Raw genomic sequence first — 23,213 nt, 5'->3', positions numbered from 1 at the left:
GAAGGAGTTAAAGAAACGGCATCATGGAGCGCAGTTTGGTCCCCAAAAAAAAGGCTTCCCTTCAATGTACCTATGCAGTGACTGAGCTTCGGCTACGCCCCCCAACAAGCTTAAAGGGGCCCCGTCTTAAAGCAAGGCTGCGATGAACTCTGGTTCTCACTGCCAACTCCTGCTGGGAAGTGAACAGGTTAACATCAAAAAAATGTTGCTCCTCAACTACACCTAGTGGCCAAAATGTGGTATTACATGTACAATTTTTCAATGAATGGCATTTATTTTTTTGGATAGAGAAGAGGCTTCAATCCATTGTCATGTTTTTTTTTTATTGCGGTCCCCTGTTGAGAAATTCCCTATGACACCCCGTAGGTCATGACAGTGTCTACAGGATGGGAAGTAATGGATATCCTCCAATGGGGACACAGCAAAAAAAAAAAATCATAGAGTTTAATCTTTCCCCTATCCAAAAAAAAAAAGTTTTTGGTTGGATTTGGGTTGCCGCTTCCATCAGCGCCTAATCAGCCGGGTTTCTCGCTTAGACGCCAGCGCTCCTTTTGGCTTTTAACGACCAATCAAAAGCTCCCCAGACTGACACACATACAACTCTACAAAAAGGTAGTTTCTGTTCACAACACTTGAAGAGAGAAACCTTGCGCCGCGGGAACAACGCCTTCGGAACGCCGTCCAGCGCAAGATAGGGGGAGAGGGCGGTGGGTTACAGGCAATCTCTGGTTTTTCTGCAGGCCGGTAGGATGTCAGGCGAGGGCGGGACCCCTTCCTTACCTAGCCACAGAAAGGTTGAACGTTAAATAAATTATGAAGCAGCAAAAAAGAGTGATGGTGGGGGGGGGGAGGCGGTGATAGAATCGGAAGCCATCTATGCCGCAATGCATTGCTGGTTTCTCTGCAATAAGTGAAAATGCCATTAGCAGGGATTTGTGTGTGTAGGGGGGGGGGGGGCTTGCAGTTACGGTAGGGGGGTGACTAGTAATCGGGGAATATCTCACAACGAGAGGTTAGTGCTGACCGTCTCTTTTTTCCCTTCGTAGTCATAAATAATTTAAGTGCATTCACAGGGGAGAGAGGCGGACGCGTTTAACCCGTTGTGTCCTAGAAGCTGTCTGGCTAGGATCTGGTATGGTGCACCGTCGTTCCTGGAGGGGAGGGAGGGGGGGGTCGAGTATTCTTTAGCTGCACCCCCTCTTCTTATTAAATATTCCCTGTTTGTCCCCACCCCTGACCTATATTGTACCTCCCCTGAAGTAAAACCCCTTCCCTTCTGCCCAAAAATAATAGAACCCGCCGACACCCCCGCTCCGGCCCTCAGTTGTTCTCTTCCAGGTATCTGTAGGTTGGGTTTTCGTAGCCCTGGTTCTGCATCTTGCTCAGGTGCTTGTCCTCGGGGGTCCTGGAAGCTTCCACCTGCAAAAAAAAATAAAAGAAAAAAAAGAGGGGGGGTGTTAAAATGGAAAAATGGCCGTCAACTTTAAAGCCCATTAATAACATATTACACAGAAATGCTTCTTCTTTAACTCTTCATTTTCTAGTGTAATAAAGTACAAGCTAGGCCAGACAAAAATGCACTATTTTTTTTTGTAAAGAGCAAGAAATCTTTTTTTAAGGCCGGGTTCACCAGCAGCTGTGGTTTGCAGTCCGAGGTCCGGTGTGTACCGGTTCAAGTGCCAATTTTTTCACCCGAAACGGACACAAAAAGACGCACAGGACCCTTTTTGAAACCACACTCCGGACATGTGTGAAGTGGCTTCATCGGGAGCCGGTCACATTTACACGTCATGCGAATTGGATGCTGTTTAAAATGCATCTAATTCACATATATGCAAAATTCAGCCCTACTTTAGAGGATACCTTGCAACAATTTTCAGGTTCTGGGGAACCCTTGCAGAAATCAACTCATTGGGAGTCAATGAGAAAATGCCCCCGACGTTGATATTTTGTGGAAAAAATTACCCTTACATTGGTGATCAGTGAGAAGAATGTTCCTTACATTGGTGATCAGTGGGAAGAATGTCCCTTACATTGGTGATCAGTGAGAAGAATGTCCCTTACATTGGTGATCAGTGAGAAGAATGTCCCTTACATTGGTGATCAGTGAGAAGAATGTTCCTTACATTGGTGATCAGTGAGAAGAATGTCCTTACATTGGTGATCAGTGAGAAGAATGTTCCTTACATTGGTGATCAGTGGGAAGAATGTCCCTTACATTGGTGATCAGTGGGAAGAATGTTCCTTACATTGGTGATCAGTGGGGAGAATGTTCCTTACATTGGTGATCAGTGAGAAGAATGTCCCTTACATTGGTGATCAGTGAGAAGAATGTTCCTTACATTGGTGATCAGTGGGAAGAATGTTCCTTACATTGGTGATCAGTGAGAAGAATGTCCCTTACATTGGTGATCAGTGAGAAGAATGTCCCTTACATTGGTGATCAGTGGGAAGAATGTCCCTTACATTGGTGATCAGTGGGAAGAATGTCCCTTACATTGGTGATCAGTGAGAAGAATGTTCCTTACATTGGTGATCAGTGAGAAGAATGTCCCTTACATTGGTGATCAGTGAGAAGAATGTCCCTTACATTGGTGATCAGTGGGAAGAATGTCCCTTACATTGGTGATCAGTGGGAAGAATGTCCCTTACATTGGTGATCAGTGGGAAGAATGTTCCTTACATTGGTGATCAGTGGGAAGAATGTCCCTTACATTGGTGATCAGTGGGAAGAATGTCCCTTACATTGGTGATCAGTGAAAAGAATGTCCCTTACATTGGTGATCAGTGAGAAGAATGTCCCTTACATTGGTGATCAGTGAGAAGAATGTCCCTTACATTGGTGATCAGTGAGAAGAATGCCCCTTACATTGGTGATCAGTGAGAAGAATGTTCCTTACATTGGTGATCAGTGGGAAGAATGTCCCTTACATTGGTGATCAGTGAGAAGAATGTTCCTTACATTGGTGATCAGTGAAAAGAATGTCCCTTACATTGGTGATCAGTGAGAAGAATGTCCCTTACATTGGTGATCAGTGAGAAGAATGTCCCTTACATTGGTGATCAGTGAGAAGAATGTTCCTTACATTGGTGATCAGTGAGAAGAATGTCCCTTACATTGGTGATCAGTGAGAAGAATGTCCCTTACATTGGTGATCAGTGGGAAGAATGTTCCTTACATTGGTGATCAGTGGGAAGAATGTCCCTTACATTGGTGATCAGTGAGAAGAATGTTCCTTACATTAGTGATCAGTGAGAAGAATGTTCCTTACATTGGTGATCAGTGAGAAGAATGTTCCTTACATTGGTGATCAGTGGGAAAAATGCCCCTTACGTTGGGGGTTAGTGGGAAGAATACCCCTTACAATGGTGGCCAGTGGGAATAATGCCCCTTACGCTGGGGGTCAGTGGGAAGAATACCCCTTACATTGGTGGTCACCCTTATAGACAGTTAAACAGATCTTCGGTGTCTGGCAGCCAGCTATGACAAAGGATGTTGACCCTAGAACTATGCAGGCCCCTAGAGTCCCGTGGACTTGTTTAGGAATGGCTGGGTTAGAGCTTCAGTTTCTATTTATTTTTTACCCTGTTGGGTAAGTTCCTTTGTAGGACAATAGAGGTCCCAATAAAACCCTGCATATCTAGTAGGCTGAACTGCGGGCCATTGCTGACCTTTTTTTAAGATGCCAAACCAGTTGCCTCTGCCTTCAGTACTTTGTGACATTGACCTGGAACAAGCATGCCTCCAGTGAAGTCAGAGTAAGCTGGAACTCCTCATGGACCATACTCGTTCCAAAGAAAATACTAAAGACCCAGAATCAAACACCTTCATAAGGAGAAGACACCAATAGAACCCTTACATATTTATCTTATTATAGGTTTCCTTTAAATGTGTAAATGGGCCACACGGTAAGGGAAGGTCAATCAATAAATATACAAACTGTTGAAGATCGACACTGAACGCCTCTTTGGTTAGTCAGGGGAGGACGGGACACGAGACAAAGACTGGAACTCGCGGGCCACAAAGATGATCTCACCTCGATAATCCCATGGCTGATGGTCCCGTAGGGTTTGCGCCGGATCAGAAGCAGGCTGATAATTATAACCATCGCCACGGCAACAGCCACCACCAACAAGCCAATCAGAGCTCCTCGGTTAAAGGGGACCAGGGTGTCTGGTTCCTGCAGAAAGGGATTATTACTGCGTTAGGGCCCAATTATAGAGCGATTATGTTAGGTTGTCATGGTGATGCCGCGTGTGTGGCAGTGTCTGCTGAAGGCCAGTCCTGGTCAACGGACCCCCAACAAGAAAGAGCGATGTCATTGTACAAATGTAATACAAAATACATAAGATAATAAATCATAAAATCGGGTTAAATATCTATAAACATTGAGAAAACAAAGAAGATCTATAGCATAGGTATTAGGGCTGAAACAACTAATCGATTAATCGACAACTAATCGATTATGAAATTAATCGATTACAATTTTCATAATCGATTAATCGGCCAGTAACATAATTGGGTTAAGAAAAACTAAAATTATCCCTTTATAGTACAAAAAAGCAAATCTCTCCTGTAAATATTACTTTCACTGTCCCACAGTAAAAAAAAACAAACCCCTTACAGTAGCAATTATTTGCTCTTTTTGTACTCATTTTTGTTTTTTTAACCCCCCATTATGTTACTAAACATCTCAGGCCTGGGTCACACCTCTGTGTTTTTTGGTGCTTTTTGCAGAAACACACTACAGTTCATTTACATGTTTTCCTATGGGACACGTTCACATCCATGATTTTTTTTCAGCTGCTGTGTATTTGGAAAGGGAAGGACTTTTTAACGCAAAACGGTGCTATTTTGTCTTATTTGTTGCAGAAAAGCATGTCATGTGTTTTTTCGGAAATTTGTGTTTTGTAATCTACCCAACAACAAATTGGCCCAATTTTTTTTTTAAATGCAATTTTTTTTTTTAGGCTATTATCCGATTAATCGAAACAATAATCGGCCAACTAATCGATTATGAAAATAATCGATAGTTGCAGCCCTAATAGGTATCTTTATTTGCAAAACATATTAACTAATGTAATATTCTTTATTTGTTAAATAGTAAAAATCAAGATGATCAAAAAAAATTAAATACTAAAAATATTACTGCTGATTACTGATAACTGCAGTTAATAGTTTATAACATAATAATTATTGTCACTAATAATGATCTGTAATCATTATTATCAATAGTCTTCTTTCTCCTTCACATTATAGAACTAGAGAAATCAATGTAATATATATATAATTACTATGAATAATAGTAATAATATGACTATTATTATGACTTACTGTTATTTGAAATGTAGCTATAGTTAAAAAAACAATTATTATAATGGGTTCTCGTGCTTCTATTTACATTTTTCATGAATAGATATATGAAGAAAAATGATATCTATAATTAAGATATATTTTTCTCTGAAAATGATTTACTTTATTATTTAAACTTTAATGTTTATTTTTAATAATGATAGCTTTTTCTAGTATTTGATATGTTAAAATGTGTAATATATATATATATACACTCACACTATATATTGTTTTTTGTAATTTGTACATTTATTTATTTTTATGTTTTAGTTTAACATATTATTATCATGATCTATGACTACTAAAATTTTAGCAATAACCATAATAATAATAATAATTTTACTTTTTAAATAAATGTCCCTATAGATATATATATATATATAATTTTTTTTTAATAATGTACCTTTATTTTTTAGTTTAACATATTATTATCACTGGGGTAGATTCAGTAACATTTGCGCATTTTTTACGTAGGCGCAGGGCACCGTTTTTGCCCTGCGCCCCCGCAAATTTTCTGCGCTACCCTCGATTCACGGAGCAGTAGCTTCTGTAAATTGCGTGGGCGCTCCGGCAAAATGCCCGGCGTAAGCGCGCGGAATTTAAATGATCCCGTAGGGGGCGGGAATCATTTAAATTAGGCGCGTTCCCGCGCCGAGCGTAGTGCGCATGCTCCATCGGGAAACTTTCCCGACGTGCATTACGGCAAATGACGTCGCAAGGTCGTCATTTGCTTCAAAGTGAATGTGAATGGCGTCCAGCGCCATACACGATTCACTTACGCAAACAACGTAAATTAAAAATTTTGCGACGCGGGACCGACGGGTATACTTTAGCATTGGCTGCCCCTGCTATAGAAGTGGCAGCCTTATGCAAATTTGCATACTATACGCTGACCACTACCGGAACGCCACCTAGCGGCCTGCGTAAGAATGCAGCCTAAGATATGAGGGCATAAGAGCCTTATGCCACGCATATCTTAGGCTGCAGTCGGCGTAACGCGCTCTCTGAATCAGGAGAAGTCGTTACGCCGGGGCAAGTAAGCAATTGCGCTGCGTAACTATGGTTACGCAGGCGCAATTGCTCTTTGAATCTGGGCCATTCTTTATTTATCCTGAAATTTTAGCAATAACGATAATAATATTAATAATAATAATTTTACTTTTTAAAAAAATTTCCCTTTTTTTTTAGTTAACGTATCATTATCAATATTTGGGGCTATAAAAATATAGCAATGATGTTAATAATAATAAAAATAAAAAATAAATTATTTTTAAATAAATGTCTCTTTTTTTTTAGTTAATAATGTTGCTACAATGAAAAAAAAAATATTGGTGCTCGTGTTTCTATTTTAATTTTTTATGAATAGATACATGAATGATATCTATAATCAAGATATGCCGTTTTCATAAATATTCTCTCTCTCTGAAAATGATTTACTTTATTATTTAAACTTAATTTTTTTTTTTTTAATAATGAGATTATCTATCTATCGATTATATATATATATATATATATATATATATATATATATATATATATATATATATATACATACACACACACACACACACACATACATACATACATACACACACACACACACACACACACATAAATATATTCATATATGAATATATATATATATATATATATATATATATATATATATATATATATATATATATATATATATATATATATATATATATATATATATATATATATATATATATATATATATAAAATACTGTTTACATAAATATTCTTTCTCTCTAAAAATGATTTACTTTATTATTTAAACTTTAATATTTAAAAAAAAAAATGCTTTTACTAGTATGTGTGTGTATATATATATATATATATATATATATATATATATATATATATTATACACACACACACATACACACGTACATAAATATATATATGTATTTATTCTTTAGCAATGTACCTTTATTTTTTGAGTTTAAATTATCATTAATTATGACTACTACAATTTTAGCAATAATGATACAAATATTAATAATAATCATAATAATAAATGTTTTTAAATAAATGTACCTTTATGTTTTAGTTAAAAATATCATTATCAATATTTAGGAATATAAAAAATTTAGCAATGATGATAATAAAAAAATTAAATCAATTTAACTTTTTAAATAAATGTCCCTTTTTTTTTAGTTAACATTTAATTATCATTATTTATTACTGAGAATGACGATGATAATAATATTATTATTACTACATTATAGCACCATGATGATACCACTGTTTTCATACCCATAAGTGGGTGTACTACAGAAAATAGACAGCAGGGGGCAGAAGTGGCGATCTCTTACCAGCTCATCACGTTGGATGTCCTCAGACTGGTAATGGACTTGCTTTACTGAAGCATTATCCTGAGAAGACACAGATGGCACGCTATTAATATGGCAGGGAGCGATGAGTAAACCACAACCCCATTGCATCCAATCAGAAGTCATCTTTCATTGTTTTGATTGGGCTAAACTGATGAACGGTTAAGTCTGATTGGATGGGACAGGGGGGGCTCTATATCCTTTGTAGAATAAGCCTTCTTATCTCACCTTCTGGCTGGGGAAGGTCAAGGTTCTCTCGCTGGGGGGGAAGTCTGAGTACAAGTCCCAGACGGCGGAGCCTGGGGGGGGAAAGAAAATACAGAATTAAGGACTGATCAGGCAACAGGCAGATACGGTTCAACCAGTAAATTTTAGGGGCCCATTTACACTGAAGTGTTTCGTTGTGGCGCAGTATTGCGCATGCATTAACGTGCATTCGGCATTCGTTAATGTACCTTGCATTAAGCGGTCTAGTTATTATGAATGGGCTGGAAGTGCATCACAACAGATACAAAAATGTGCACAAGCCTTTTTTTTGACAATGCGGCGCACCACGATGCGTCGTGGTGTGCTGCACTGCACGTTGTGTTGGTCTTTACTGTACAATGTTTAGGGGAGCAATTCACAAAGACCCATGGCGTGGGTGCATTACCACGTATTGTGCCATTTTGGCCGGTGTCGCCACAATGCACAAGTGTGATTTGGCCTTACCATTCACCACAACTTATCAATTTTGGGTAGACTGGCCCTTTAACATAACACAACCAGGAGCACAAAGACCGATATATCAATTTTGAGTGGACTGGCCCTTTAACATAAAGAGGAGTGCAAACACCCAGATATGAATTTTGGGTGGACTGGCCCTTTAAATTGGGTAGCAGAGGTGGCTCTTTAATTAAGCGGTCGCCTAAGTCCTCGCACTCACAGGGGCCTCATGGCCGCCTAACTTACCCAATGCATTACCTAAGTTTTGAGGAACAGGGGACCTTAACGCTGATGTGCTCAGGCAGCGTTAAGAGCCCTAATTCAGGAGCTGGGCCGCCAGCAACCCCTAACAACCAGTGAATATCGGTGACCCCACCCCTTGTGACGTCAATGACCCAGCCTGCCCTCAGTCAATGATGTCTCAAGGGTGTTGGTTCACCGGGTGACATCACCGGGTGGCCCTAGCCCCTTAGTTATTAAAGAGCAGGATCTGGAGACCGCCTTGTTAAAGGGGGCTTTTAGATTTCGATAAGACCCCTGCCCACAGACCCCCACAACCTCCGGCCAGGGTTGTGGGGAAAGGGGCTCTTGTCCTTGAATTTTTTTTCCCATCATGGGGCCCCATGTCAAGTTTTGCCTAAGGCCTCACAAAGCCTAGAGCCGCCTCTGTTGGGTAGACTGCCCCTTTAAAAAAAAAAAACTGCCATCCTATTAGTTACTATGGGCAACACGGACACACTTCTAAGGCTTGTTGGACAATGGGAACCTTACAGACACGAATCACACACACGGGCGTAGCATAAGGGGTTGCAGGGGTCACAATCGCAACCCCACCCCTAGCTCCAGGGGGCCCCTGCAGCCTCCCTGTCATATTATCATACCCGCCACAAAGTCCAGCCCCGATCTGCCCAAGGGCCCCACAGCCACGCTCCAGTACTGGGCTTCCACTTTGCCTTCCACAGTCCACACCCCTCTGTTCCGATTGGCTGGGGACAAGCTGTGAGCCATTTCCTGAATGGAGAGGAGGGCAGGGGAGGGCTGGGCTAGGGGGCAGGGTGGAAAATGCCTCCCAGGCCGCCCTAACTTATGTTCAAAATTCCCTCTACCATTTCATTTTGGTTTTGGAAGTTGGGCCGACCACTAGCTGTTGCATTCCAGGAGTTGTAGTCCACGCTCAAGCTTCCGGTGGGTGGAAAACAGAGCAGCGCAGAGGGAACTACAACTCCCTGGGACTGGAAGCAGGCAGAGGCAGGGCATGCCAGCGAGCCAGGACGCAGAGCTACAGGGCTGGGCGCTGGCTGCAACTTGACCCCAGGATCAGGAGCATTACCCCCTCACGAGGCCGTGGTGTGCAAGGGCCTGCTGAGCTGAGATCACTGAGGTGAGAGACCCTGACACCCCTAGCTGACCCCCATCCCCCCCATACACCCCATGTAACCTGTCCCAGGGCACTGGAGTTGGCTGCACTGATGGGCACTGGTGAGGCTGCATTGAAAAAAAGATGGGCCATAGATGGTGGGCTGATTCAGCGGTTCAATGGGCCACTTGACTGGACTTGCCCCCCAGGCCTATGGCTGCCAGCCCTCCCCTGAGAGGAGCTCAGGGTGAGAACAGCCCAGGGGCCAGGTCAACGGGCCCACAAGCTTCAAGCTACGCCTCTGATCACACACAGGTCAGTTACCAGGGCCGTCTTTAACACGGGGCAAAAGGGACCGCTGCCCCGGGCAACAGTCATTGTTGTGGGGCCCCAAGGCAGCTTTCCCTTGAGCCCCGCACTGCCCGCAAGCAATTCGTGTTTCAACTTTGTGAGGTTTGACCTGCTGATTGGGTAATGAATTAAAATGATTTACAGATGTGCATCTTCATCGGGGACTGCGATTAAAACGTTTTACTGACCTTTTCTTTCGATCTGCTGGGAGTCTGTTGAGAGGTCCGAAAAGGCAAAAGAAAAGGAGACCGGAAAATCCGGAGAGTGACAGCGAGTGAGGAAAATAGAGAGAGAGAGATAAGTCAGCTGGGGGAACAAAGCAGAAGAGTTGGAGAAGGAGAAGTTCAGACTCTATAAAGTATCACCTCAACCAATCACAGAGCAGCAGCAATGGGGGTAACACGAGGGTGCTCAATATTTTACAAAACTCTGGGAAGGGTTAATGGCTTTGGGTACTTTTTTTAAGTAAAAATGTATGACAATAAAAGGGTGTACATTGGTGTCACATTAAAAGTTTTCTGAAAAAAAAAAAAGCAGATGATGTTTGCTTTTAGACTATCTCTCTCTAATTGAAAATCTGCATGGACTCCTACAGTGGAGGCAGAGAGAGGCGGAGAGGGGGAGAAGCCACCCCCCTGACTCTTTCACTTCTGTGTATAACCTAAGCTTGAGCTACTGACTTCTGTAAACAAGATCAGCCTGGTAAACATTTGAAAAAGAGCCTCAAGCTCCACCTGTTAACTGAAAAAGAAACTGGGTCATATTATTAATTTTTTTGGAAAATAAATGATATTTTCTTTTAGATTGTCTCTCTCTCTAATTGGAAATCTGTATGGACTCCTACAGAGGAGGCAAAGAGAGGGAGGCAGGGGGAGGAGTCACTCCTCTGACTCATTCACTTCTCTGTATAACCGAAGCTTGAGCTATTGATTTCCGTTGTTCACCAAAGCAGTTAAGATCAGCCTGGTAAACATTTGAAAAGGAGCCTCAAGCTCCACCTGTCAACTGAAAAGACACTGGGGTTTTATTAATAGTTTTCTGGAATAAGATAATGGGGCCGGATTCACAGACAACTTACGCCGACGTATCTGTTGATACGCCGCGTAAGTTGTAGTATGCGCCGTCGTATCTACGCGCTGTATTCAGGAAACCAGATACGCCTGAATTTCTGCTTGATCCGACCGACGTAAGTCTCCTTACGCCGTCGTATCTTGGGCGCATATTTACGCTGGCCGCTAGGGGCGCTTCCGTTGATTTACGCGTCGAATATGTGACCTAGATACGCCGATTCACGAACGTACTTGCGCCCGTCGTAGTAAGCTACGCCCTTTACGTAAGGCGTACGTCCGGAGTAAAGTTATCCCCCATAAAGCAGGGGTAAGTCATGTTAGGGTATGGACGTCGCAACAGCTGTCGGATTTTACATTGTTTGCGTAAGTCGTACGTGAATGGGGCTGGGCGTAGGTTACGTTCACGGCGAAAGCATTGAGCCGACGTATCTTAGGGAGTATTTACGACGTGATTCTGAGCATGCGCCGTTCGTTCGGCCATGCATTTACATGGGGTCACGCTTCATTATAATACTACACGCCCACTGCCTTGCTACTTTGAATTAGGCGGGCTTACACCGGCCATTTTACGTTACGCCGGCGCAAGAAAGGGAGCAAGTGCTTTGTGAATACTGTACGAGCCTCTCTATGTTACGTCGGCGTAGCGCATATTAGATGCGCTACGCCGCTCTAAAGATACGCCGATCTCTCTGAATCTGGCCCAAGGTGTTTGCTTTTTGACTGTCTCTCTCTAATTGAAAAGGAGGAGGCAGAGAGAGGCGGGAAGGTGGAGGAGCCACCCCTCTGACTCATTCACCTCTGTGTATAACCTGAGCTTGAGCTACTGACTTCTGTAAACATGTTTTTGTTCACCAAAGCAGTTAAGATCAGCCTGGTAAACATTTAAAAAAAAAGCCTCAAGCCCCACTTGTCAACTGAAATATAAATTGGGGTCATATTACTCATTTTTTGAAAAAGGCAGACATTTGCTTTTAGCCACTCTCTCTCTCATTGAAAACCTATATGGATTTGTACAGAGGAGGCAGAGAGAGGCGGGAGGGAGGCACTCCTCTGACTCATTTACCTCTGTGTATAACCTGAGCTTGAGCTATTGACTTCTGTAAACATGTAAGCAGTTAAGATCAGCCTGGTAAACATTTGAAAAAGATCCTCAAGCTCCACCTGTCAACTAAAAAAAATCTTATACTGAGGTCATATTAGTTTTCTGGGAAAAAAACAGACGTTGTTTTCTTTTATATACTGTCTCTCTCTAACTGAGCTATTGACATCTATAAACAATTTGTTGTTCACCGTAGCAGTTTAGATCAGCCTGGTAAACATTTAAAAAAAGGTCCTTAAGCTCCACTTGTCAACTTAAAAAGGTACTGGTGTCATAATGATTGTTTTCTGAAAAAAAGCAGATGATGTTTGCTTTCAGACTGTCTCTCTCTAATTGAAAATCTGTATCTAGTACTACAGAGGAGGCAGAGAGGGGCGGAGGGGTGGAGGAGTCACTCCTCAGACTCATTCAGCACTGTGTATAACCTGAGCTTGAGCTATTGACTTCTATAACCTAAGTTTTTGCTCACCAAAGCAGTTAAGATCCACCTGGTAAACATTTAAAAGAGAGCCTCAAGCTTAATTGAGCCTAATCCGGAAATTAGAGATGTAGAAGTAGCTAGCGCTGAACAGAAAATAATTCATCCATATACAGGGCCGATCCTAGGCGGGTGCATGGGGTGCCCCGCACCCGGGCGCCCAGAGAGGGGGGGGGCGCTGAGGTGTCAGAGTGCTGCTCCTCTCCTTGTTCTATGCACTCTGTCCATATATACACATTTACTGGCTTTGTGGTGCCACTCCTTACCTTCTCCTTGGGATGTCTCGGCGGAGCTCTGCGGTGGTACTCTGATCTCGGGGTAATCGCTGTCTTCGCTCAGTTTCTTCTGGGTGGAGCTAAGAAGGTCTCCGGCTCCAACCCACTCTGTGTGCAGCCAGGTCTCTGCAAAAGAGCTGACACTCAGCGACCCGGGGGACTTGCTGAGAGGTTTACAACACAAAGGGGAGTGGTAATAATACTCACCAATCTGGCTACGGAGTTCTGGGGACAGTTGGGGGTTCCGGTACAGAAGAGACAGGGATTGGTTGACCCGTTCTTCAATGACACGAAGGTGGGTGAGAACCTGAGAGAGCCAGAGAGAGGAAGAGTGCGCATCATCGCTGCCCAGAAATTCACTTGCTTGTGCAAGATCTGTACACCTGCTGTGCCCATTATGAGGGCTTCCCACCATCCCTGTGCTGAGTTCCTGGGTCTGTACACCTGCTGTGCCCATTATGGGGGGTTCTTACCACCCCTGTGCTAAGTTCCTGGGTCTGCATACCTGCTGTGCCCATTATGAGGGGTTCCCACCATCCCTGTGCTGAGTTCCCGGGTCTGTACACCTGCTGTGCCCATTATGAGGGTTCCCACCATCCCTATGAGGGTTCCCACCATCCCTATGAGGGCTTGCCACCATCTCTGTGTTGGGTTCCCACCATCTCTGTGCTGAGTTCCTGGGTCTGCAGACCTGCTGTGCCCATTATGAGGGTTCCCACCATCCCTGTATTGGGTTCCCACCATCCCTGTGCTGAGTTTCCAGGTCTGTACACCTGCTGTGCCCATTATGGGGGGTTCCCACCACCCCTGTTCTGAGTTCCTGGGTCTGCATACCTGCTGTGCCCATTATGAGGGTTCCCACCATCCCTGTATTGGGTTCCCACCATCCCTGTGCTGAGTTTCCAGGTCTGTACACCTGCTGTGCCCATTATGGGGGGTTCCCACCACCCCTGTGCTGAGTTCCTGGGTCTGCATACCTGCTGTGCCCATTATGAGGGTTCCCATCATCCCTGTATTGGGTTCCCACCATCCCTGTGCTGAGTTCCCAGGTCTGTACACCTGCTGTGCCCATTATGAGGGTTCCCACTATCCCTATGAGGGCTTCACACCATCCCTGTGTTGGGTTCCCAAGGGTTCCCACCATCTCTGTGCTGAGTTCCTGGGTCTGCACACCTGCTGTGCCCATTATGAGGGGTTCCCACCATCCCTGTTCTGAGTTCCCAGGTCTGTACACCCGCTGTGCCCATTATGAGGGGCTCCCACCATCCCTGTGCTGAGTTCCTGGGTCTGTACACCTACTGTGCCCATTATGAGGGGTTCCCACCATCCCTGTGCCGAGTTCCTGGGTCTGTACACCAGCTGTGCCCATTATGAGGGGTTCCCACCATCCATCTGTTGGGTTCCTTCCCACCATCCCTGTGCTGATCTGTAAGGGTCTTACTTACCTGGAACTGGATGGTCTCGGCTCGGTCGGGCTCAGCGCTGCTCACATGCTGGTAATGGCGGACGGTATGGCGCTGGTCTCGCTGCTCGGCGTGTATATACCTCTTCAGCGCCAGCAGGACTCTCTCAGGCTGTTCAGACAAAACAAGGAGAGGTCAGTACATAAGGGGTCATAGTTCCCCTTGTAGGGGGCTTCCTGCAGGGCGGCTCTCTAAAAGAAAAAGACATCTTCTGGGTGAAGGTCATTATTACATAGCAGGATGTTCCCGGTGGGCCAGACTGGGGCACTTACATCAAGGGGTGTGGTCTGCACAGCTGCCAGGTAGTTCTCCAGTGCGGCCCTGCGGTTGTCATTGAGAGCGGCGACCACCCGTCCCAAGTGGGTCTCCACCAGTCGCTGGCGCTGAGCGGATATCTGGCTCTCCAGGGTCTGCAGGATGGACTGGAAGTGCTGAAAGAAGAACAAATTGGTTAAATGAAGACCATACCGGGCTTAGGGCCGGGCATGGGGGCGTGCTCGCATTTTATAGATGCATGGGGGTGCCATTAAGGCAACTGCGTGTTGGGAACCCGCACATAATTGAGTGCTTTCCTGGCAGAAATGTGCCGCCATTTAGCAGGCGCACAACTGTGCCATTAATGGTTAATATAGCGCCCCCATGCACAGTGTTGGGACAAGGCCATGTTGAGCTCAGGGCGAACATACCAAACTGCGCCCCCTCCCCCGAGATGTATAAGCATTATATGTCAGCAAAAATCCTTCCCCCCCCCCTCAAAAGAAAACCCTGTGTCACCCTGTGTCTCCTCCTCCTCCGCTTCATGGCGAGTTCCCTTGTATCCCCCTCCCTCCTCTTCCTCTGCCGCCAATAGGATCGATTCTCCTCTCGGCCGATCGGGTGACGGGTCTCAGGACCCGCTTCCTGATTGGCCTAGGAGCAGAAGAATCAGGAAGACAACAGTGAATATTAATTGGCTAATGTCACACAATTGGGTGGGTTTGGGGCGCAGTGCTCTGCGCCCCAAGCCCACCCTTTTTTTAAGCCAATTAGAGCCTCAGAATCTAATCACGTGCTTCTAAAGAAATAGAAAACTCCATTGGAATCCATGCGTCCGGCGCCCTACATGTAGATTAAGGGCTGGGTGCATGAATTAGGGGGTGGCCCCCTTGCGTCCCCTAGCCCCTCCCATAAAATTTCCCATCCTGCGAACAATTCTCATCTTCTGCTGCTCCTACAAATTCCCTCATAAAAAAACAAACAAATCCCCTCCCCCTAATCTCTTTGCAGTGCCCCCCTCCACCTCATATGACACCACAGTGCCCAGGGCAGCTTCCCCTCCTGCCCCCCTTGTCCCGGCCCTTCCCATGCTTCAGCAAACGTGTTTTTTTTGTCAAACCGCAGGGTCCTGCAGCACCATGTGGCGGTTTTTGGAAAAGAGTCAAGTACCGTATTTATCGGGGTATACCGCGCGCTGGTGTGCAATGCGCACCCCAAGCTTAGAAAGGTAGTTTAAGGAAAAAAAAAGAAAACTTACATTTTTGCCCTGCGTCTATCGGCGGCCTTGTCCGGCGTCCGTCTGCGGCCTTGCGCGGGGTCCATCCAGCCTTGTGGGTGACCGTCTGTGGCTTTGGAGGTGTCCGTCTGCGGCCTCCATCCAGGTGTCCGTCTGCGAGAACATCCGCACCTTGCCCGGGATTGCAGCGGTGTTTATTTTTGGATTTGGCGCCAAGAGGAGCCAGATTTCCTGTGTGTTCAGCTTGTCTCGGCTCCTCTCGCGTGGCTGCGGGCGGAGCCTAGCCGAGTGCGCAGCACACTCGGCTCTAGGCTGCGGCGGGGGCGGAGCCGAGCCGAGTGCTCGGCTCTAGACAGCGGGGATCGGCGTATATCGCGCACCCACGATTTCCCCCTGATTTTAAGGGGAAAAAAGTGCGCGGTGTACGCCGATAAATACGGTACTTATTTTCTGCGCTTTTGCCAGAAAAAACGGATGGGCCGCCCTACACGCGATGTGTGAGAAAACGTGCAAAAAAAACGTGCCCACGCTTAGTCGCACCTGAACGGCGAACCGACCATAAGAATCAATAGCACCCATGTACGCCTGGAAAAAGCAGCGCGTTTTTAGTTGCGGCACGGGAGAACGCGCGATCTTGCGCACACGTTCCCGCGCCGCACCTGAACAAGCCCCAACGTACCTCTCCATCTGGAGGAACCTATTATTAGCCGCGCCACTTAATAATCCGCGTTTCCACAGTTTTTTTTTTTCCGCCGGGTAAGTGGACCCCGGAGGACGTTACCTTGTTAGCCGCAGCTGGCGGTCATATGGCGCAGTATGACGTTGACTTTTTTTGCCGCGTAACCGTATACTTTGTTACACAAGCTCTCTATCTGTCAAGCTGTCAGGTTCCACATTTTGTTTTTTATGACGAGGAATTATCAGCCGGCTTGGATTTCACAATATCTCCTCTCTCCCCCTCCCCCTGAAATGTTATCTGTTGTAGTCACCGGTAATACGACCCTCCGAGAGAGGCCTAAAAGGACCTAAAAGCTATTACTTTAGGGATTTCGAAAATTAATGACTTGCCCATCTGCTCCGCATGCAGAATTCTTTTTTTTTTATGCTTAATGGTCGGGCGGACTCCGGGGTATTGGAGCTCGAGATGCAGGAATTCTTCATGTTCAAAAATAATCGTTTTTCATCTTTTATGGATTTTTCTGTATTATACTTTTACATGATACAAACATGAGTATGTGAACCCCCCTCCGAATGGCAGTTCGGGTGTTGTTACTACGACATACAAAGACATTTTTTTTACCAGAGGTGGTCGACTTTTCCTGGACCGGGCGGGCCTCAAGTGTGGCCCTCAACATCAACGTAAGGTTCAATGGCAGACACCCACAACGGGATATAATCAAAAACTATGGGAGTGATACTAGAGATGGTCAGAGACTATGGACATGATACTAGAGATGGTCAGAGACTATGGGCATGATACTAGAGATGGTCAGAGACTATGGGCATGATACTAGAGATGGTCAGAGACTATGGACATTATACTAGAGGTGGTCAGAGACTATGGGCATGATACTAGAGATGGTCAGAGACTATGGACATGATACTAGAGGTGGTCAGAGACTATGGATATAATACTAGAGATGGTCAGAGACTATGGACATGATACCAGAGATGGTCAGAGACTATGGGCATGATACTAGAGATGGTCAGAGACTATGGGCATGATACTAGAGATGGTCAGAGACAATGGATATAATACTAGAGATGGTCAGTGACTATGGGCATGATACTAGAGATGGTCAGAGACTATGGACATGATACTAGAGAAGGTCAGAGACTATGGACATGATACTAGAGATGGTCAGAGACTATGGGCATGATACTAGAGATGGTCAGAGACTTTGGACATGATACTAGAGAAGATCAGAAACTATGAACATGATACAAGAGATTGTGAGAGACTATGGACATCATACTAGAGATGGTCAGAGACTTTGGACATGATACTAGAGATGGTTAGAGACTATGGACATGATACAAGAGATTGTGAGAGACTGTGGGCATGATACTAGAGATGGTCAGTGACATTGGGCATGATACTAGAGATCTAGACTAGAGAGTAGGGTTGTCCCGATACCGATACCAGTACTCCCGCAAATGCCCCCGATGCCAGATCCGATACTAACCCCCTCCCCCCGCCGCCGCATACCGCAACGCCCCCGCTGCCTATTTAATCAGCGTGCAGGGAACATTACAGCTTTCATTTGAATAGCTGTCTGTTCCGCGCCGCGCCGCGTATAGACACTCCCCCTTGCTCAGGATTGGACGGGTGATCTGTCTATCAAAGTGCAGATCACCCGTCCAATCCCGAGCAAGGGGGAGTGTCTATACGCGGCGCGGCTGGGAACAGACAGCTATTCAAATGAAAGCTGTAATGTTCCCTGCACCCTGATTAACTAGGCGGCGGCATCTAGGTATGGGATGACATGGCTGCATATGTGGGGGGACATGGCTGCATATGTGGGGGACATGGCTGCATATGTGGGGGGACATGGCTGCATATGTGGGGGACATGGCTGCATTCGTGGGGGACAAGGCTGCATTTGGGGACACATTTAAAAAAAAGTATCGGTATTCGGTATCGGCGAGTACTTGAAAAAAAGTATCGGTACTTGTACTCGGTCCTAAAAAAGTGGTATCGGGACAACCCTACTAGAGAGCTTTGGTGGCGACATCACCCATCAAAACCAGATGTAGAATTGTGGGAATACGTCTCAGGCACCCCTGGCACAACCCCTGCACACACCTATGGATGGTTTCAATCAACTGGAAAGGGACGGAACTAAAAATGCCCAGATCTGCCCGCATTCTCCACCAAACGAAAAAAGCCCAGATCTAAGGCGGTGGAGATGACTTTTGACGAACCCAACTCAATTCCACCTTCCAATCAACGGTATTGAAGCCGGTCAGTTTTGGCTCTAGCCGGTCAGTTTTGGCTCTAGCCGGTCAGTTTTGCCCTCACAATTGAACAAATTGAACGTCTCGGGAAAAGACTGGCCAAGGCAATGTTGGGCCCTCCAGGGGAACGGGGGGGCTTGAATTTAAAATGAGTAAAATTGCAGGGCCTATAAATGCCCTTATAATAGTCTTTCAAACCTCCATCCATCATAACCGGCGTCTGCGCAAAAATTCCAAGGGCGCAACCAACGACACGCAGCTTTAATTCTCGACTCCTTCGTTGGCTTTCAGTCCCACGCGGCAAAAAACTCCTCCATTCGCAGCAGCCACCGCGTCTTATCGTCTCCCTATGTTTAATTTCATTTTTTTCCCCGGAATCATAAAATTAGTCTTAAGCTTTGATGTCTTTCAAATCTCACAGACCCCTGACGAGGCTCTCGCCCCCACACTCCCCCGAGCACAAATGAATGGCAGAAAATTATTTTTCCATTTGTCATTCCCCTCGAGTCAGAAAAATACACATTTCTTACGATGAGTCACTAACTACGTACCTCGTTCAGCGCCTGCCGGTCAGACTTGGGGAGGTTTTTGGCCTGGTTATCAGCTTCTGCCCATTCCTTCATCACCTACAAGTGGAGAAAGCAAAGGATTAAGGTCAGTGGTCTCCAAACTGTGGCCCAGGGGGATGGATGTGGCCCTTTGCTTGGCTTTATCTGGCCCTTGGGGCACTATGCCTCCCACTGACACCAACAGTGAGCAGTGGCGGTTCGTCCATAGAGGGCGCTGGAGCGCCGCCCCCTCTGTTTCTCGCCCTCCACTGAGTAAGGAGTAAGGTAAGTGCATTTTACAGGGCACAGCGGCGACAATGGGCACAGAGGCGACAAAGGGCACAGTGGCGACAAAGGGCACAGTGGTGACAATTAAAGGGCACAGTGACATGCACAGTGGCAACAATGGGCACAGTGGCAACAATTGAGGGGCACAGTGGCTGCGTTTGATGGCATGGCACAGTGGTGACAATTGATGGCACAGTGGCTGTGTTTGATGGCGTGGCACAGTGGCTGCGTTTGATGGCATGGCACAGTGGCCGCGTTTGATGGCATGGCACAGTGGCTGCGTTTGATGGCATGGCACAGTGGCTGCGTTTGATGGCATGGCACAGTGATGCGAATTGATGGCACAGTGGCTGCGTTTGATGGCATGGCACAGTGGTGACTATTGATGGCACAGTGGCTGCGTTTGATGGCATGGCACAGTGGTGACAATTGATGGCATGGCACAGTGGTGACAATTGATGGCACAGTGGCTGCGTTTGATGGCATGGCACAGTGGCTGCGTTTGATGGCATGGCACAGTGGTGCGAATTGATGGCATAGTGACTGCATTTGATGGCATGGCACAGTGGTGATAATTGATGGCACGGTGGCTGCGTTTGATGGCATGGCACAGTGGTGACAATTGATGGCACAGTGGCTGCGTTTGATGGCATGGCACAGTGGTGACAATTGATGGCACAGCAGCTGCGTTTGATGGCATGGCACAGTGGTGACAATTGATGGCACAGTGGCTGCGTTTGATGGCATGGCACAGTGGCTGCATTTGATGGCATGGCACAGTGGTGACAATTGATGGCACAGTGGCTGCGTTTGATGGCATGGCACAGTGGTGACAATTGATGGCACAGTGGCTGCATTTGATGGGCACAGTGAGGCTGCAATTTTTTTATTTTTTTAGTTTTTGCGCCCCCCTAAAAATGTTGAGCACCAGCCGCCACTGACAGTGGGGCATTATTCTTTCCACTGTGTGTGATGAAAAGAGGGAAGCCAGCAGCACTGAGGTGGGGGGCACAACAAGAAAAGAAGCCCGGGCAGTAGAGGGAATCGGCACTGCACAGAATTAGGGTGTGCCCAGATACACCTGGCACAACCCCTGCGCCAGTGGCGGTGCATCTATAAAGGACGCACGACCACCGCCCCCTCTCGCTGCCGTCCCTCTATCACCAAAGATAGATTTATGCATTGCATGAATCTATCTACGGTTGCCGCTGCCACCCTCTATTCAGGTGCCCGACCCCTTGTCGGGCGCCGGGCACCTGAATTACAGCGGCGGGGGAATTTTTTTGGAAGTACCTGATTAGAGCCTTAGGCTCTAATAGGCGTCCAAAAAGGTGAATGAATCGCTTTCTTAACACTGAACCGCCTCTCAGCCAATCAGGTGCTCGGGTCTGTGTTACCTGTCACCAATCAGGCATCCAATCATAGCAGAGGACGGCAAGAGAGGGCAGGAGAAGAGATCGAGGCGCATGCATGACACAGCCGCCGTGACCCGATGCCCCACCGAACAAAGGTAAGTGCCGGGCAGGGGATGTACACTGGCAGCAGTTGATGGGCACAGTAGTGGCAGTTGATGGGCACACTGGCAGCAATTAATGGGCACACTGGCAGCAGTTGATGGGGCACAGTAGCGGCAATTGATGGGCACAGTGTCAGCAATTGATGGGCACAGTGTCAGCAATTGATGGGTACAGTAGCTGCATTTGATGGGCACAGTAGCTATGCTTCATGGCACAGTGGCAAGTGATGGGCACAGTGGCAGCGAGTGATGGGCACAGTGACAGCAATTGATGGGCACATTGTCAGCAACTGATGGGCACAGTAGCTGCGTTTGATGGCACAGCGGCAGCAAATGATGGGCACAGTGTCAGCAATTGATGGGCACAGTGTCAGAAATTGATGGGCACAGTAGCTGCGTTTGATGGCACAGTGGCAGCGAGTGATGGGCACAGTGGCAGCGAGTGATGGGCACAGAGTCAGCAATTGATGGGCACAGTAGCTGCGTTTGATGGCACAGTGGCAGTGAGTGATGGGCATAGTGTCAGCAATTGATGGGTACAGGTGCTGCGTTTGATGGGCACAGTGGCTGCGTTTGATGTTTTTTTTTTTTCAGTTTGTTTGCGCCCCCCCCCCAAAAAAAAATTGAGCACCAGCCGCCACTGCCCTGCGCACACCTATGGATGGTTTCAATCAACTGGAAGGGGACGGAACTAAAAATGCCCAGATCTAAGGCGGTGGAAAAACCGGATGACTTTTGACGGAACTTGCCATAATTTTTCCCCAGTTCGAACCCAACGCCATTCCACCTTCCAATGACCTGCATTGAAGCCGATCAGTTCTGACGTCACAATTCAGCAAATTTGGGTGGTCGCCGCGCCCACTGGTGGTAGATCTCAAAAGTTGTTGAAAATCGACTGAAAATTTGCCCACATGCATGGCAAGCTTTAGAAGAGGAATGAAACCAGCCCCCGCCCGTTCTCATTGACAATGCAGCGAGCTGAACCCCGGAGATAGAAGAAGATTGATGACTTCAGCGCGTTCCTGAGTGTTATCATATAGAAACCTTCTGGCCGATGAGCTCATCCTCCCCGCAGAGGCTCCCATCTGGCTCTGCTTCTGGAGTATGTTCTGAGCCCACAGGGAACGCGCATGAAATATATTCTAAACATAGATTAAAGTACGATAAAATAGTTTTGCTGGATATATTTTGTAACTTAAAACTAGGTGTATACTTAAAGGCCCAGCTCGAAAAAACTGCAATCAGTTGAATGGTTTAGAGCACATGTGTCAAACACAAGGCCCGTGCCCGTGCTATGATTAAGCACTAATTTATGGTGCGAAACGAGCAGGGGTCTCCAAACTGTGGCCTGAGGGCCAGATGTGGCCCTTTGCTAGCCTTAATCCGGCCCTTGGGGCACAATTCCTCCCACTGATATGAGGCACTATTCCTCCCACTGACACCAGCAATAGGGCACTATATCTTCCATGGATACCAATGATGGGATACTGTTCCTCCTACTAATAGGGGGAATAATCCTCCTTCTATTGACCATCAACCCTGAGGCCATATTTATTCTCAGTGATGCTGGGCCAATGACATTTTCTGCCCCTGCTGGCCACAACCCGGCCCTCCTAAAGTCCGAAGGACAATAAAGTGGCCCTTTGTTTGAAAAGTTTGGAGACCCCTGCTCTACAGGATCCCCAGAATTCTGTTTGAGAAAAGCCGATCAAGCTGAAGAGACGTTACAATAAACCAGAAATGAATGTCTCTTGTAATTAATGATGCGCTTCTCAGGAAAAATCTTAATCGAACGATTTAATATGTAAAATGTTAATGTACGGGATGGTCCTACATGGCGGCTGTCCAGGATCGGAGCTTAAAAGCCTCCCGTTTGACCAAGAGGTCAGATCCTCGGAGCACC

The 23,213-nt window shown here is 46.3% G+C and overlaps 1 protein-coding gene across 2 annotated transcripts in view; it reads right to left on the bottom strand.

The window, feature by feature from the left end:
- Positions 1–842: 842 nt before the first annotated feature.
- The window catches only part of APLP1 (amyloid beta precursor like protein 1), a 68,459-nt gene continuing 46,088 nt past the window's right edge, over positions 843–23,213 (bottom strand). The window contains exons 8-17 of one of the 2 annotated variants that reach the window (XM_040327092.1): positions 19,510–19,584; positions 14,781–14,939; positions 14,491–14,619; positions 13,253–13,352; positions 13,037–13,171; positions 10,312–10,335; positions 7,939–8,009; positions 7,693–7,752; positions 4,038–4,181; positions 843–1,419 (exon numbers count right to left, since the gene is read on the bottom strand). In XM_040327092.1, coding sequence (XP_040183026.1) covers positions 1,321–1,419; positions 4,038–4,181; positions 7,693–7,752; positions 7,939–8,009; positions 10,312–10,335; positions 13,037–13,171; positions 13,253–13,352; positions 14,491–14,619; positions 14,781–14,939; positions 19,510–19,584 — 996 coding nt within the window. In that variant the 3' untranslated portion in view covers positions 843–1,320. The remainder of the gene's footprint in view (positions 1,420–4,037; positions 4,182–7,692; positions 7,753–7,938; positions 8,010–10,311; positions 10,336–13,036; positions 13,172–13,252; positions 13,353–14,490; positions 14,620–14,780; positions 14,940–19,509; positions 19,585–23,213) is intronic. The other variant, XM_040327093.1, reaches the window with a different exon arrangement.

The sequence above is a fragment of the Rana temporaria genome, chromosome 10 (assembly GCF_905171775.1).
Source record: "Rana temporaria chromosome 10, aRanTem1.1, whole genome shotgun sequence".
NCBI lineage: Eukaryota > Metazoa > Chordata > Amphibia > Anura > Ranidae > Rana > Rana temporaria.
The sequence above is the reverse complement of the archived record's forward strand: the minus strand, read 5'-3'. Positions and strand labels throughout refer to the sequence as shown.